This window comes from Tursiops truncatus, chromosome 2 (genome assembly GCF_011762595.2).
Source record: "Tursiops truncatus isolate mTurTru1 chromosome 2, mTurTru1.mat.Y, whole genome shotgun sequence".
NCBI classification, from domain to species: Eukaryota; Metazoa; Chordata; class Mammalia; order Artiodactyla; family Delphinidae; genus Tursiops; species Tursiops truncatus.
In genome coordinates, this window is record NC_047035.1 from 41,693,721 (window position 1) to 41,710,942 (window position 17,222).

The 17,222-nt window shown below is 38.9% G+C and overlaps 1 protein-coding gene and 1 long non-coding RNA gene across 3 annotated transcripts in view; one reads left to right on the forward strand and one right to left on the reverse strand.

The window, feature by feature from the left end:
• Nucleotides 1-17,222, forward strand: part of RTN1 (reticulon 1) — a 239,708-nt gene that overhangs the window by 217,989 nt on the left and 4,497 nt on the right. For both annotated transcript variants that reach the window (XM_019924290.3, XM_073799923.1), the window contains 5 exons: nt 3,070-3,277; nt 5,807-5,945; nt 7,396-7,465; nt 7,973-8,019; nt 8,105-8,163. In XM_019924290.3, coding sequence (XP_019779849.1) covers nt 3,070-3,277; nt 5,807-5,945; nt 7,396-7,465; nt 7,973-8,019; nt 8,105-8,163 — 523 coding nt within the window. The remainder of the gene's footprint in view (nt 1-3,069; nt 3,278-5,806; nt 5,946-7,395; nt 7,466-7,972; nt 8,020-8,104; nt 8,164-17,222) is intronic.
• On the reverse strand, nt 9-2,104 carry LOC109548133 (uncharacterized). Its single transcript, XR_004525443.2, has 2 exons — nt 1,971-2,104; nt 9-153 (listed from the first exon to the last, which is right to left on the reverse strand). It is a non-coding gene; the product is annotated as an uncharacterized lncRNA (long non-coding RNA).

Genomic DNA, 17,222 nt, shown 5'->3' on the forward strand with positions numbered 1-17,222 from the left:
AAAGCCTATAAAAAGAAATCATTTTATTTCCAAGCCTCTAAAAAATTAATAAGTATTGTGTGTAATTGTCAGTTACATCTCATTTGTGATCCCTGTCCCATCTCTGCCCCAGGCTGTGTCAAGATGCCCTGCTTGATGTCATCACAGCAGAACCTGGAGGTATAAAAACAAGTGTTAGCTTTTTCCCAAACCAGTTCTCCCTCAGATTTCCTATTTTTGTCAGTGATATTAATCACTCTGTCACCCAGCTTTGAAATGTTGCTTTCACCCTTAATTAGTTCTTCCTCCTTTCTCCCACAGCTAATTAGTCACCATTCTTGTCAACTAATCCTTCATAATATTTCCCTGTATCCACCCCATCTCCTTAACAAATTGTTAGCCACATTCTCAAACCATCCCACAACCTCTTTCATCAATTCCAGTACTGTCCCTTCTTTGAACTCAACTTTTGCCACCTCTGACAACACAAGGTATATTGGCATTGATGCAGCATTAAAAAAAAAAAAATGTTCAGTCTTCCCATCTAGATCTTAAGTTAACATAAAAGCAGGAACAAAATGTTATGACCTCTTCATTCCTGTGTTTACTAAATAAACAGATGACCAATAACTGTTTACTGTTGATAATGACTTGATTGCCCTTACCAAAAAAAAAATCACTATAAATATCTAGCTCTGGAAGCAGATTGAAATATAATCAAGTTGCCCCAAATTAATTTTGCATACTTTGGGGGACAGTTAACATTCAACCACATAACATGGGAGAGGCAACTGGGTTTTTTTTTGTTTTTTTTTTGTTTTTGCGGTACGCGGGCCTCTCACTGTTGTGGCCTCTCCCGTTGCAGAGCATGGGCTCCGGACGCGCAGGCTCAGCAGCCATGGCTCACGGGCCCAGCTGCTCCGCGGCATGTGGGATCTTCCTGGACCGGGGTACGAACCCGTGTCCCCTGTATCGGCAGGTGGACTCTCAACCACTGTGCCACCAGGGAAGCCCGGCAACATTTTTTGAAAACATCACACTTAGGGTTTGATCTTGTTTCTCCTATTAAATAGTCAGTATGCGAGTTTCTTAACTTCTAGTTTCCTTGCCTGTTATACACCTGTGTAATGGAGTTTATTGTGAGGTTTAAATGAACTAATATCTGAAAGTGCTTTGAACATTTCAGAATCTGTAAGTAGAGAATCATGTCACAAAGTACCCAGAATCAACATCCATTGATGTTTTAAGATACAACTTTTGTTGACTTCCCAATTAGAAACCTCCAGCAATTTTATCAAGTTGATTGAAAGACCTGTTGTGTAATTACCCTACACCAAACTAACGTTACTTAGTTAACAGTTAATGTTCTATGCCCACAGCTTCTTCTAGTGAAGCCCCTACCTGTGCCTGCCATTCTTGGGCTTTTTGAACAGGGGTCCAAAGATTCAGAAGGTTTTTTCTAGAGGCCACATCATTTTTAACAGGTGTTATGCAATTTGTTAAGTGGGGATTCACTTGAACATAGTAAATTCTGTCTCCTCTTTGCCTGAAAACTACTTGCAGTGTCTCCGTGCCCCTTTACATCATCTCAGATGGGTAAGCCTACCATCCCTAGCACTGTGTACCCCCATAGCACAGATCATGCTGTCTTATAATGTGTTTATTTCTAAACGTGTCTGCCATGGGAATCTGTGGGCATCATAAAACAGAAGATTACAATTTATTTATTTACATATGTTTTCTTTTTTAAACAGTTCATTTATTTTGATATACCTGGCACTTAGCACAAAGCATGGCACTTAGTACTTGCTCAATAAATACTGAATAAATGAGCAAATGTGGAAGAGGTAACACTGCAGGTGATGGTGATGTTTTAGTCTCCTTTTTATTCTCCTTCCCCACTCCCCTACACTTAACAGAATAAATACTAAGAGGCTCCTAGCCCACAGGGGCCTTTAGGCCTGCTGGTCTAGACTTAGGCCTAGGCTTACCTCAATTTGTTGTCTCCAGAGCCACTCACACCCAGGGGGGAGCAAGGCTTCTGTGGAGATCCCTTCTTCTCCCACTTCTGTCATCTACCCTCAGGGGCCCAGGGGTTTCTTGTGTCATGTCTTCCCAAAGATTACTCTTCTCTGCCTGAAAAGAAAGAAACCATTTGTTACTTGCCTAATTGAAGAATAAATTTGCATACATTCTTCAACAAGTCTTCTATGCTTTTTTCATAATCTAGTGACTGGAATATTTAAAATATTTCCATTTTGTATCATATTTGAAGCACCATGGCTTTATTCTTTTGAATTTAATTTTTTGTTTCTGAGTTGAAAGAGGCAAATAACTGAATGATAGGTGTGATGTAGATTTTAAAGCTTGGATTCCAGATTTTTTAAGTCACAAGAATGTAAGTGAACAAATCATATGATTACAAAATGGTTTAATCCAAATTCCAGGTATTCTTGAGAAAGCTACTAACCCTCCAGTTTTACACATTTTAGAGGCAGACCATATCTCTATTCAGAAGCCTTTGGCATTAGCTGGGGTCTCCCAGACCTGCTGCCATGCTTCTGAAGGTTCCACTTCTCCAGAACCTCTGTTTTCCTTGTTGCTGCCCCTTGTCAGCAGCAGGGCCATGTGTACGACTGATGTGCTCATCTACGGGCCACCATTGAGACACTGAATTGTAAGCAGGGCATCAAGATGCGTACAATCAATGCCATCCAAAAGAAGCAAACAGGTACTTCACAGAGTCCTCTGAATTTTCAATCTTGTTTCAAAGTCACATAATTAAGGCCACTGTACAGATGTAGCCCACTGAGATTCACTCAGAGAGATATTGTCACTGGAGGTTCAACAGCCTATTCTTATCTGTGAATTTACTGATTGACCTCAGGGATAGAAAAGATTCTTCCAAAGCAAAATGGGATGACAGTAAGTGCTCTGGGAATAGCGCTGTGTCTGTTCATCTGTGTTTAGGAATCCAAAAGCTGGTGAGAACCTGTAGCAACTGTGGCTTTGCAGAAGGGGCTGCAACAGCTCCCCCAGTGGTACTGCCAGTGTTAACTGGTGTGTGTTATGTGTGTCTCCTCCCTACAGCTATTGACCTGCTGTACTGGAGGGACATCAAGCAGACGGGGATAGTGTTTGGGAGCTTCCTGCTGCTACTCTTCTCCCTGACCCAGTTCAGCGTTGTGAGTGTCGTGGCCTACCTGGCCCTTGCTGCGCTCTCAGCCACCATCAGTTTCCGCATCTACAAGTCTGTTTTACAAGCTGTGCAGAAAACCGACGAGGGTCACCCTTTCAAGTGAGTGCCCCCACCAGACCAGCCCTTGCCCCACCTCTCACGTGGCTCTTTCGTCTGCCTCTATTTCAGCTCCTGTGCACTATGGGTTGTGCTTCTCTGACACCTAACAGGCCTCATAGAGTCTCCTTTAATGCTCTCTCTCTTTTAATACCTAATGTTTCTGTTAAATTTCTAAAACAAACTCATTTATCTCTATTCTAACCTTTACTGATTTATTACTACTAATTAAATATTAAATATTTATCTTTAATTTAAATTTATATAATTTATATAATATAAATTCTTGTGTGTTAATTTATGAAATGTGAAAACATTAAATTTATATTTAATATTAATTTTATATTATTACTAATAATAATCATAATTCATTATATGTATACAATGTTTTATAGTTTGAAGTGTTTCAACAATTATTCCTCCCAACTCTCTGAAGAAGGCAGAACATTATAATCCCTATTCACAGATGGAAAAACAGAGGTTCTAAGAAGTAAAGTGACTTGCCCAAAGTCACATGGCAGTAAATAGCACAGAGCCAGGACTGGAGTGTTTGGATTTTTATTTCTCTGCTCTTTCCAGAAGTTTAAAATCAAAGGGCCAAACTTCTGAGGGATGCAAGGTTCGTGAACAGTATTATGCACCCTCTTCCATATTTTTATACAGGGGAAGTCTTACTAGAATGAACACTGAAGAGGAGGATTTTTTTAAGGCAGTGTATTAAGAGGATATATGAAATGTGGCAGAGGGAGATGTTAGCACTTCCAGCTGCATGCTCCCTAACTCCACCCCAATTTAGTTGTGAGTATAGCTTGTAAGCCCCAGGTATTTTAGCACTGACTGTCAGAGTCACCCCCTCACCTGGTGCTGGCCCCAGAGTGCAGGCCCCACTACAGGTGTCCTCACCTCCTGGAACTGACGGATATTTCTGCATCCCGAATGAGACCTGTAGATACTGCTGCATGATGGCTTCTGAGCCAGCCCCAGTAATTCACTGGGGATGCCTCTGAATCCTTCCTGGCTCACCCTCACCAGTCAGCTGAATCAAGGTGTCAGGGCACCAGGCTCTTAAAAGAGGGAAAAGACTCCTGTGTTATGGGGCCTTGTTGACAAAAGGGAAAATGCCATGTTTCAGACTTCTCTTCCCAGCCTCTGGTTCCTGGCCTCAGTGTCAAACATAGTTACAGTCTGATCTTTCTCACCCTTGGGATGTATTTGGCCTTCTTCTAATGCAGAGTTAATGGGTTTTCTGGGCCATAACTTGGTTACACATGTTCCCATCCCAAAAGTGGGAAGAATGGAGAAGTGGAGTGTTATTTTACCAGGATGAACACTATGCCTACTTCAGTGACCCTAGCCTGTGACCAGTATCCACACTGTTAGAGTCCTGCCCTGCCCCAGCCCCTATCCTTAGCCATCTGAGAGAGGCTGGTTTCTGCCATGTTCTTGGATCCAAGCCTGTCAAGTTACACTGAGAACTCATCTCTCACTTCTCTTATTTCTTCTGTAACTACCCAGTTGTAGGACCAAGAGTCCAACTGTAATTAGCTCAACTACTTTATCTTCCATTAGGAGACATTTAAAATGTAAAACACCCCTTTGGCTGAATTGTTTTTATCAGCAAAAGGAATATATAACTCAGTACATTTTGAATCAAAACATATTATCTAGACAAATCAGTTTTTCTATTTTTTTCTAAAAAGCCAAGCATATAAACATAAATTCTCTAAAACTCAAGCCAAATTCTGTTTTACTCTTTTCTTCTCAATCCTCAGAGTTAGGTGAGCACTTTAAAAACTCTAGAAATATCCTCAAAATAGACAACATCGTAGAGTGGGGGAAGGAGAGAGAGAGGATGGGCCTGGGGAAGGGGGGAAATGGCCAAAGCAGGAGGATGGATTGATTTTTATATACTTGAAGAGTTTATCTACCCAAGAGTTCAAATTAACCATTTGAACAAATGGAAAATGCAATTACTAAAAATACCATTCTTACTAGAACCAGTGAGCATTTTAATATGGTGCAGCTCCTTGCATTTTCAGAGTTCTCTAGATAAAACCTGAAAGTACTTTCCAGAATTTAAATATGAAATCTTAGAGTTTTGATGACAGATAGTAATTGGCAGCTAGGATTTTCAGATATCTCAGTTATTTAAAAAGACAATTCATCTTCATGCAGCCAAGAAGAAAGGAAGACTTTCACAATTGCCTGGTGGGCCAGAGATATACAGAGAATTCAGCAAATGAGCTGGTTTGGATTGACTTTTCTCTGTTCTCAGCCAGTTGCTCTGAATTATCAGCTCACACTGTAATGTTGCCTATGGGAGACAGAAGCAGTCAGAGTGCCCCACTAAGTGCCGTGATTCCTGTGTTCCCCAATGCACCGGCTGTGTGTGTGTGTGGTGCCCTGTAGCCTTCTGGCTGGCATGAATCCTTCAGGATGACCGGGCTGTTATCCTCAGGGTTGGAAAAGGAAAACTTCGCTGTTTCAGGATTCCCTTTGATGGAGTTCTCTGTGGGGGTCCTTTGTTGACAGGGCCTACTTGGAGCTTGAGATCACGCTGTCTCAGGAGCAGATTCAGAAGTACACAGACTGCCTGCAATTCTATGTGAACAACACGCTTAAAGAACTGAGAAGGCTCTTCCTTGTCCAGGACCTGGTGGATTCCTTAAAAGTACGATTGCTTAAGACGTTCCGTTTGACGGTCTTGGTTTTATTTTCCCTAACGGTGTAACATTATAAACTGCGACACAATGGAGAATAAAATAACAAGTGCTAATTATATTCTAGAGTCAGCAAATCTCCAGCTGTACAGTACCATGGAGCTCATCCAGTCTAATCCCCTCATTTTACAGATGCTGGAACTATGGTTCAGAGAGATTAAGATACTTGCCTGAGGTTGCCAAGTGAGTCACTGATAGAGCTGGGATCAAACCCAGGTCACACAGCTTCTAGTTCTGTACTTTTTACAATATCCCAGGTTGCTTCTCCTTACCATTTTCAATTCCTCAATTTCCTAAAATTATTTTAAAAATAAAAATCTAGTTTAGGGAATGTAAAAAATATATATGCTTTTCCTTTGAAATGCTGGACTCTGCTAATAATAAGACATGTGGGCTATGAGACTGAACCCCTGAGGGTAGAGGACTTTGGGCACTTGGGTGTTATTCCTGGTGCCATCATTGAACTCATCAGGTTTCTTTGAACAAGCTGCTATGACCACCCCGTGGCTTACATGTAAAACCGAAGTCAATCAATCATGATTCAACAGGGCCATGAGCCGAGGGGTGGGAGCCCAGGCAAGGATGTTTTGAGTTCCCCGTTCCCCGAGAGCACTTTGTACACACCAGGGAGGGGTCTCCCGTGGGCTGCTCCATAACTGAGGAAGAAAGAGCAGAAGGAAAGTGAGTGATGAGGCCTTAACCCTCAAGGTGCTTTACTGGAATAATGTCTTGGCAGGTAACGACTAAAAAAGAGATAGCAGGGCGATTTTAATTACTTACCGTAGGGCTTTTAAGGTGACATTTCTCTTGACGTTTGTAATGTAAAAATTGTGGGCTAGAATGGGGATCAGCAAACCTTATCTATAAAGGGCCATATAGTAAATATTTAAGGCTTTGCAGGCTACACAGTCTTTGTTGCAGCTACTCAACTTTGCCATTATAGCAGGAAAGCAGCCAAAGACAATATGTAAATGAATGACTGTGGCTGTGTGCTAATAAAACATTGTTTATGAATACTGAAAATTGAATTTCATATCATTTTCACATATCACAAAATGTTATTCCTGTTTTGATTTTCTTTGACTATTACAAAATGTAAAATCCATTCTTAACTTGTGGGCCCATACAAAAACAGGCAATGGCCAGTTTGCTGACCCCTGCCCTAGATTATTATTTCATTGAGTCCTTCAAATCTTACAACAGAGAGATCCAAAGCGTTCGGAGAGAAGTAAAGACAGGATCCTCTTTCAGTAATTCTGTGATGAGCTTTAAATGCTCTTACATTTTCTATTGAAACCATGACGTAGTTTGCCTCAAGTTTTAATCTAAAGAAGTCAATGAAATGAGACTCTTATCTGTCACGATGGTTTTAGAAGCTCTGATCATCATTTCATTCTTTAGTTTGCAGTCCTGATGTGGCTCCTGACTTACGTTGGCGCTCTCTTCAATGGCTTGACCCTGCTGCTCATGGGTAAGGACAGACAAGTATGTTATGTCTCCCCTCACACGTTCTGTGAGCATAAAGCTTCCTAGGCTGTTAGCCATTAGCTTACTTGGATGGATTCCTAGCAACAAATGCCAGATTCTGAGTCCAAAGCATTTCCCCGACCATCATAGTTCAGTTAAAGAGTATAATGTATATTACATAGTAATAATGAATTTCTTAATCTGAAGTTTTCTTCAACTGTAACTGGTTTTATTTGGCTTCAAATATATATCTGCTTCAATGGCATTTATGTGTAGAAGTTCATTTTCTTCTTAGGAGGTCATTCCTTCATTCCAGGAATAATGACTTAATATCCATGAAGGCTTCAGCATATTTTTGTTTTCCTTATGAACTAGTCCTGCCATCTTTTAGCTAGAATGCTGGCTACTGCAAATAATGTCATAATATCACATGACTATATAAAAATGTATCTATAAGCTTATTCTTACTGACAACTCTCAATTTTAATACTATATTTGTTTTTCATCCCAGCTGTGGTTTCAATGTTTACTCTACCTGTAGTGTATGTTAAGCACCAGGTAAGTTCTATGTAGTGTCAAACATTCATGTTAAGTTTTGACCTTGTGAACCTTGGATGTACTCATGATTTCTTCCTCTTCGTAGGCACAGATTGACCAATATCTGGGACTTGTGAGGACTCACATAAATGCTGTTGTGGCAAAGTAAGTTACATAGTGCAATTTATAAAAAGGAGAGACCACCTTAGGCAGGCGTTTGACTGGATTAGATAGGAATAATAAAAGGATAAGAAAATAATAGGTTGATTTATGATCATTCACTTATTTGAGGCTTATATTCACACCCTTCCTAATTATGTTATTTTGTAAATTAAGTATGAATTTTAAAACTTCCAATTAAACAAAACTTTCAGTGGTTTATTTCAGGTATAATGAAATGAATTTTAATGAATGAATGATATTAAGCTCTATCTGGGCACTGGCTCATGTCCAGGAATAAGATGGGTTGGAGGAAAGAAAGAAGCCTGATAGCCTGATTCAGGATAGTGAAATTAATTTATAACAGTTTGATCAAAATAAAAACAATTAAGTTAACATTTTCAATTTCTAAACAGTAAATATCACTAACTTTTTAAACCATTGAAATTATTTTTTAAACTTTTTTTTTTTTTTTTTTTCGCGGTACGCGGGCCTCTCACTGCTGTGGCCTCTCCCGCTGCGGAGCACAGGCTCCGGATGCACAGGCTCAGTGACCATGGCTCATGGGCCCACCTGCTCTGCGGCCAGTGGGATCTTCCTGGACCGGGGCACGAACCCGTGTCCCCTGCATCGGCAGGCAGACTCTCAACCACTGCGCCACCAGGGAAGCCCAAAACTTTTTTTAATCTTTAGAACTTTTGTTACATTTTAAATTACACCATTTCAACTCAACAAGTGTGTGTGTTTTCTTATTTTATTAACAGCATTGCTTTCCAAACCTGAGTCTTAAATAGACTCTACTTTATGGCTACTTTATATATTAGGAGATAAAGCTTCCAGTTATAAGTACCTACAGTTAATATGGTCATTAACTTAGTAGTTTTCCTTAATTCTTAAATTAGTGTTTTTAGATATGTCTTCATCTAAAATGATAGTTTTTATGTTGTCCTTATTACTCAAGATTTTGTTTTAATCAAAAGCTGACCTAGGCTTCAACTACAAATACATGTCTCAAAAAACTAGACTTTCTCTCTAGTAATCTTAGAATCATGTGGCTAGACCTAGGTGATGGTCAGAATTCAAGGAAAGTATTTTACATAGTAAAAGATGTATAAAACAAAACAAATAAGAAAAAAACAAGCAATTTAAAGTTCCTCTGCTATTTGATTTGCATATCATCAGTTACAGTTCTCTCCTGAAGTATATAAAGATTTTTGTTTTTTACTGTGTATTGTTTATATTCTTCCTCTTAAATTCATGGTGAATTTGGATCTGTATCAGATCTGTAGCACATTTCAAAATGCCTGAAATTATCAACTTGGACACAAATGCAACTAATACCTAATGAAAATCAACAAATTGAGGATATTCATTACTTTGTACTAAGAAATGGCAGCATGGTATAATGTGAAACTTGGTGTTTACTAAACCTGGGGAACCTGTTAAAAATATGAATTTCCAAACTGTACAACAGGCTTATGGAAATAGAACTCCTAGAATAAGGGTCCTGTAATCTATGTTTTAATGAACTCCCTAGGTGCCTTTTTGGCAGTTAGAACTGTGTTTAGGAACTACAGCAAAGAACACCAGAATAGGAGCTTGGAAACTGGAAGATAGAAGCTTCAGTGCTCAGTCGTCCAATACTTAGTTTGAGGATCTTGAACAAATCACATCTCTTAATTTTTTATTTGACTGATTGGTTGCTTGCTTCCAAAAAAAGACACACTTATTATTTTATGGGAACTACGTGTAACAGGCACAGAGTATAAAGAGGAATGAGATGATCCTATCCTAGCAGAGCTCTCAGCCTTTAGGTGCAGACAAAACTGTAAAGACAAAACTGTAAAGAAATAACTATAAGACAGTATAAGGATGACAATAGAGTTGCATAAAATATTAAAATGAGGGAGATAAGGAAACTACTGGTCTTACCTGGAGGGGATAACGAAGAGCTACTAAAATGAGGGCCCTTGCCAGCATGGTCAGGTTCTGCTGCAGACTTCTCTCTGTGTCCTCACATGGCAGAAGTGGAAGGAAGCTAAGAACTAAAAGAGAAACTGGGGAAGTTACGTAGTTCTTGTTACCAGAAAGGAGGAAACAGCAGTTGTTCAAAAGAATCTGTTTTGCCTGACACTAAATTTTGAAGGAGATTTCTTGGTGGGGTCTTACCTCTAAGGCTCCTTCAACCTCTGAAATTCTGATTCCATGCTAGAATAACTCCACCAAAAGAACTCACACCCTTTTAGTGAAACGGTTAAGAACATGATCTTTGGAATCAGACTAGTTTGAGTCCATTTCTGGCATTTTTCAGCTATATAAGTTCATTATGCATGTTATTTGACTCCCTGAGCTTGTTTCCTTATCTATACATTGAAAAGATAACATCTATAAACTACTCTTACTTGGACATAGGAAGCACTCAATAAATATTCAATGATCATGATCATGATCATCCTCCTCCTACCGCTTAGAGATCAGTTCACGAGAGATGTGGAGGACAGTCCCAGACTGGGTCAGGAGACCTTGGTGCCCCTCCCTTCTCTATACTGAGTGGATGATGAACCTGTCCAGGTCATTTAACCTTCCTGTGTCTCAGTTTTCCAGCTCTGAAGGCTGACAAATTTAAAAAGGTAAAATAAATATTTTAGAGGAAATTAAATCTTTAAATAACTGAAAACTTAATAAGAAATCTGCCTCAAGTGAATACAACTCTCCACGTCCAGGTGAGTTGTATTCTAGGATGGTAAAACAGTCTAAAATTGGGCAGGAGCTGTCCTGATTTTCAAATGAGAAAAACAGATTCTAGAAATTACCTTTTGATGAATCGAATGCCTACTTTCAAGCAAAGTTCCAGAATGAATTAGTAAAAATGTAGGTAAATACTCAGATCGTTCTGTGATCACTAAACTGAGGGATCATACAGCTTGCTCTAGCCAGCAAGAATTTGGATTTCAGAAGGAGTACTAGAAAAGTCTTCCTGGTGTCCTTGAGGAGAAAATGGAGATGTACGGTCCAGGTGATAGCACAACTGGTAGAGTTCTAGAAGGTTGAAATAGTAGACCCTAGGGATGTTCATTAATCCATCAAATATCCGTCTGGGCAAGGTGCAGTAATGTGACAGAGGACTCTGCCCTTGACTCCACGACTTTCCATCTCAGTATTTCACATGACTATGTGAAGACAAATCAAATATACTCATCAGAGTTCTAGGTGACACATAGCTTAGAGCAAAAGCACATTCAGAAGACCGCAAAACTCAATATTCAAAATGAATCAAGTGATCTTGAATAATGTAGAATTGTGAACTGAAATTAATAAAATGAAACTGACAGGGAAAGCAAAGTTTTATATTTAGGAAAGTCAACTTTGCAAATATAGAATGGGAAGAAGGGAAGATGAGATAGGGTACAACAGTAGCTGTGTAAAAAATACCCGAGGGGGTTTAATTGATGAATTGATCACAGCCAAATATGAGTCAATAATGTACTGAGGCATATTTTAAAAAATCTATGCAAGTTTAGATGTTATTAATAGAAGTATAAATCAAAATCAAAAGAGGCCATAGTTGTTTCATATTCCATATTGTCATTCCATATCTGTGTTAAATTTCAGAGTCTGACATATTAAGAGCTGCAGTTATATACTGGAGTAATGTCAGAAAGATGACCGGGTATTGAACTATTGGAAATCTGACAGTAATGGCGAGTGACAGCCCAGCTTCACAGGGGATGATTACTCTGGAAAAGAGATAACTTTAACCTCTTTTTTTTTTTTTTTTTGCGGTACGCGGGCCTCTCACTGTTGTGGCCTCTCCCGTTGCGGAGCACAGGCTCCGGACGCGCAGGCTCACAGGCCATGGCTCACGAGCCCAGCCGCTCCGCGGCATGTGGGATCTTCCCGGACCGGGGCACGAACCCGTGTCCCCTGCATCGGCAGGCGGACGCTCAACCACTGCGCCACCAGGGAAACCCAAGAGATAACTTTAAAAGAACACAATAGCTATCCTCAAATATTTGGAGGTCTAACATTGTGAAAGAAGTAGTCTTCCTTTTTTTCTCTAACGAACTGTGAATGGAAAGTCCAGAAGGTCTGAGATTTGAATGAAACGTGAGGGAAAACCGTACCAATTAGAGTTGTTCAACAATGAAACCATTCGCCTCATGAAACAGTGAGCTCACTGACACTCATTCAGGTATTCACATAAAAGTTAGTTGACCATTGTTACAAATGTGGTAAAAAGGACTTCCACAATGGGAGAAGAGTAGAATTAGTTAACACCTAGTCTACTGTGGTATTCCAAAGCATTTCAAAACTAAAACATATATCTTGCACAATTTTTTTCTAATTTTTGAATTTTATTTTATTTTTATACAGCAGGTTCTTATTAGTTATCTATTTTATACATATTGGTGTATACATGTCAATCCCAATCTCCCAGTTCATCCCACTACCCCCATCACCCCTGCTACTTTCCCCCCTTGGTGTCCATACATTTGTTCTCTACATCTGTGTCTCTATTTCTGCCCTGCAGACTGGCTCATCTGAACCATTTTTCTAGGTTCCACATACATGCGTTAATGTACGATATTTGTTTTTCTCTTTCTGACTTACTTTGTATGACAGGCTCTAGATCCATCCACGTCTCTACAAATGACCCAATTTCATTCCTTTTTATGGCTGAGTAATATTCCATTGTATATATGTACCACATCTTCTTTATCCATTCGTCTGTCGATGGGCATTTAGGTTGCTTCCATGACCTGGCCATTGTGAATAGTGCTGCAATGAACATTGGGGTGCATGTGTCTTTTTGAATTATGATTTTCTCTGGGTATATGCCCAGTAGTGGGATTACTGGGTCATATGGTAATTCTATTTTTAGGTTTTAAAGGAACCTCCATACTGTTCTCCATAGTGGCTGTATCAATTTACATTCTCACCAACAGAGCAAGAGGGTTCCCGTTTCTCCACACCCTCTCCAGCGTTTGTTGTTTGCAGATTTTCTGATGATGCCCATTCTAACTGGTGTGAGGTGATACCTCATTGAGTTTTGATTTTCATTTCTCTAATAATTAGTGATGTTGAGCAGCTTTTCATGTACTTCTTGGCCATCTATATTTCTTCTTTGGAGAAATGTCTGTTTAGGTCTTCTGCCCATTTTTGGATTCAGTTGTTTGTTTTTGTAATATTGAGCTGCAAGAGCTGTTTATATATATTTTGAAGATTAATCATTTGTCTGTTGATATACTTGCAAATATTTTCTCCCATTCTGAGGGTTGTCTTTTCATCTTGTTTATGGTTTCTTTTGCTGTGCAAAAGCTTTGAAGTTTCATTAGGTCCCATTTGTTTATTTTTGTTTTTATTTCCATTACTCTAGGAGATGGATCAAAAAAGATCTTGCTGTGATTTATGTCAAAGAGTGTTCTTCCTATGTTTTCCTCTGAGAGTTTTATAGTGTTCAGTCTTACATTTAGGTCTCTAATCCATTTTGAGTTTATTTTTGTGTAAGGTGTTAGGGAGTGTTCTAATTTCATTCTTTTACATGTAGCTGTCCAGTTTTCCCAGCACCACTTATTGAAGAGACTGTCTTTTCTCCATTGTATATCCTTGCTTCCTTTGTCATAGATTAGTTGACCATAGGTGCGTGGGTTTATCTCTGGGCTTTCTATCCTGTTCAATTGATCTATGTTTCTGTTTTTGTGCCAGTACAATATTGTCTCGATTACTGTAGCTTTCTAGTACAGTCTGAAGTCAGGGAGTCTGATTCCTCCTGCTCCGTTTTTTTCCCTCAAGACTGCTTTGGCTATTCGGGGTCTTTGTGTCTCCATATAAATTTTTAGATTTTTTGTTCTAGTTCTGTAAAAAAAATGCCAGTGGTAGTTTGATAGGGATTGCACTGAATCTGTAGATTGCTTTGGGTAGTATAGTCATTTTCACAATATTGATTCTTCCAATCCAAGAACATGGTATATCTCTCCATCTGTTTGTGTCATCTTTCATTTCTTTCATCAGTGTCTTATAGTTTTCTGAGTACAAGTCTTTTACCTCCCTTGGTAAGTTTATTCCTAGGTATTTTATCTTTTCGTTGCAATGGTGAATGGGATTGTTTCCTTAATTTCTCTTTCAGATCTTTTCTTGGTAGTGTATAGGGATGCAAGAGATTTCTGTGCATTAATTTTGTATCCTGCAGTGTTACCAAATTCATTGATTAGCTCTAGTAGTTTTCTCCTGGCATCTTTAGGATTATCTATGTATAGTATCGTGTCATCTGCACACAGTGACAGTTTTACTTCTTCTTTCCAATTGGTATTCCTTTTATTTCTTTTTCCTCTCTGATTGCCGTGGCTAGGACTTCCAAAACCATGTTGAATAATAGTGGCAGGAATGCACATCCTTGTCTTGTTCCTGATCTTAGAGGAAATACTTTCAGTTTTTCACCATTGAGAATGATGTTGTCTGTGGGTTTGTCATATGGCCTTTATTATGATGAGGTAGGTTCCCTCTATGCCCACTTTCTGGAGAGTTTTTATCATAAATGGGTGTTGAATTTTGTCAAAAGCTTTTTCTGCATCTATTGAGATGATCATATGGTTTTTATTCTTCAATTTGTTAATATGGTATATCACATTGATTGATTTGCATATACTGAAGAATCCTTGCATCCCTGGGATAAATCCCACTTGATCATGGTGTATGATCATTTTAATGTGTATTGGATTCTGTTTGCTAGTATTTTGTTGAGGATTTTTGCATCTATATTCATCAGTAATATTGCTCTGTAATTTTCTTTTTTTTGTAGTATTTTTGTCTGGTTTTGGTATCAGGGTGATGGTGGCCTCATAGAATGAATTTGGGAATGTTCCTTCCTCTGCAATTTTTTGGAGAGTTTGAGAAGGATGGGTGTTAGCTCTTCTCTAAAAGTTTGATAGAATTCACCTGTGAAGCCATCTGGTCCTGAATGTCTGTTTGTTGTAAGATTTTTAATCACAGTTTCAATTTCATTCCTTGTGATTGGTCTGTTCATATTTTTTATTTATTCCTGGTTCAGTCTTGGAAGGTTATACCTTTCTAAGAATTTGTCCACTTCTTCCAGGTTATCCATTTTATTGGCCTAGAGTTGCTTGTAGTAGTCTCTTAGGATGCTTTGTATTTCTGTGGTGTCCATTGTAACTTCTCCTTTTTGTTTCTAATTTTATTGACTCGATTCCTCTCCCTTTTTTCTTGGTGAATCTGGCTAAAGGTTTATCAATTTTGTTTATCTTCTCAAAGAACCAGCTTTTAGTTTTATTGATCTTTGCTATTGTTTTCTTTGTCTCTATTTCATTTATTTCTGCTCTGATCTTTATGATTTCTTTCCTTCTACTAACTTTGGGTTTTGTTTGTTCTGCGTTCTCTAGTTCCTTTAGGTGTAAGGTTTGTTTGTTTATTTGAGATGTTTCTTGTTTCTTGAGGTAGGATTTTATTGCTATAAACTTCCCTCTTAGAACTGCTTTTTCTGCATCCCGTAGGTTTTGGATCATCGTGTTTTCGTTGTCATTTGTCTCTAGGTATTTTTTGATTTCCTCTTTGATTTCTTCAGTGATCTCTTGGTTATTTAGTAATGTATTGTTTAGCCTCCATGTGTTTGTGTTTTTTACGTTTTTTTCCTTGTAATTGATTTTTAATCTCATAGCGTTGTGGTCGGAAAAGATGCTTGATATGATTCCATTTTTCTTAAATTTACCAAGGCTTGATTTGTGACCCAAGATGTGATCTATCCTGGAGAGTGTCCTTTGTGCGCTTGAGAAGAAAGTGTAATCTGCTGTTTTTGGGGTGGAATGTCTTATAAATGTCAATTAAATCTCTCTGCTGTTGTATCATTTAAAGCTTGTGTTTCCTTTTTAATTTTCTGTCTGGATGATCTCTCCATTGGTGTAACTGAGGTGTTAAAGTCCCCCACTAGTATTGTGTTACTGTTGATTTACTCATTTATAGCTGTTAGCAGTTGCCTTATATATTGAGGTGCTCCTTTGTTGGGTGCATATATATTTATAATTGTTACATCTTCTTCTTGGATTGATTCCTTGATCATTATTTAGTGTCCTCCTTGTCTCTTATAACATTCTTTATTTTAAAGTCTGTTTTATCTGATATGAGTAGTATTTCTCCAGCTTTCTTTTGATTTCCATTTGCATGGAATATCTTTTTCTATCCCCTCACTTTCAGTCTGTATGTTTCCCCAGGTCTGAAGTGGGTCTCTTGTAGACAGCATATATATGGGTCTTGTTTTTGTATCTATTCAGTGAGTCTGTGTCTTTTGGTTGGAGCATTTAATCCATTCAGCTTTAAAAGGTAATTATCGATATGTATGTGCCTATGACCATTTTCTTAATTGTTTTGGGTTTGGTTTTTTTTTTTTTTTTAAATGTTGGGGGTAGGAGTTTATTAATTAATTTATTTATTTTTGCTGTGTTGCGTCTTTCGTTTCTGTGTGAGGACTTTCTCTAGTTGTGGCAAGCGGGGGCCACTCTTCATTGCGGTGCGCGGGCCTCTCACCATCGCGGCCTCTCTTGTTGGGGAGCACAGGCTTCAGACATGCAGGCTCAGTAGTTGTGGCTTACGGGCCCAGTTGCTCCGCGGCATGTGGGATCCTCCCAGACCAGGGCTCGAACTCGTGTCCCCTGCATTGGCAGGCAGATTCTCAACCACTGCGCCACCAGGGAGGCCCCTTGGGTTTGTTTTTGTAGCTCCTTTTCTTCTCTTGTGTTTCCCACTTAGAGAAGTTCCTTTAGCGTTTGTTGTAGCGCTGGTTTGGTGGTGCTGAATTCTCTTAGCTTTTGCTTGTCTGTAAAGCTTTTGATTTCTCTACTGAATGTGAATGTGACCCTTGCCACGTAGAGTAATCTTGGTTATAGGTTCTTCCCTTTCATCACTTTAAATATATTGTGCCACTCCCTTCTGGCTTGTAGAGTTTCTGCTGAGAAATCAGCTGTTAACCTTATGAGAGTTCCCTTGTATGTTATTTGTCATTTTTCCCTTGTTGCTTTCAATAATTTTTCTTTGTCTCTCATTTTTGTCAATTTGAT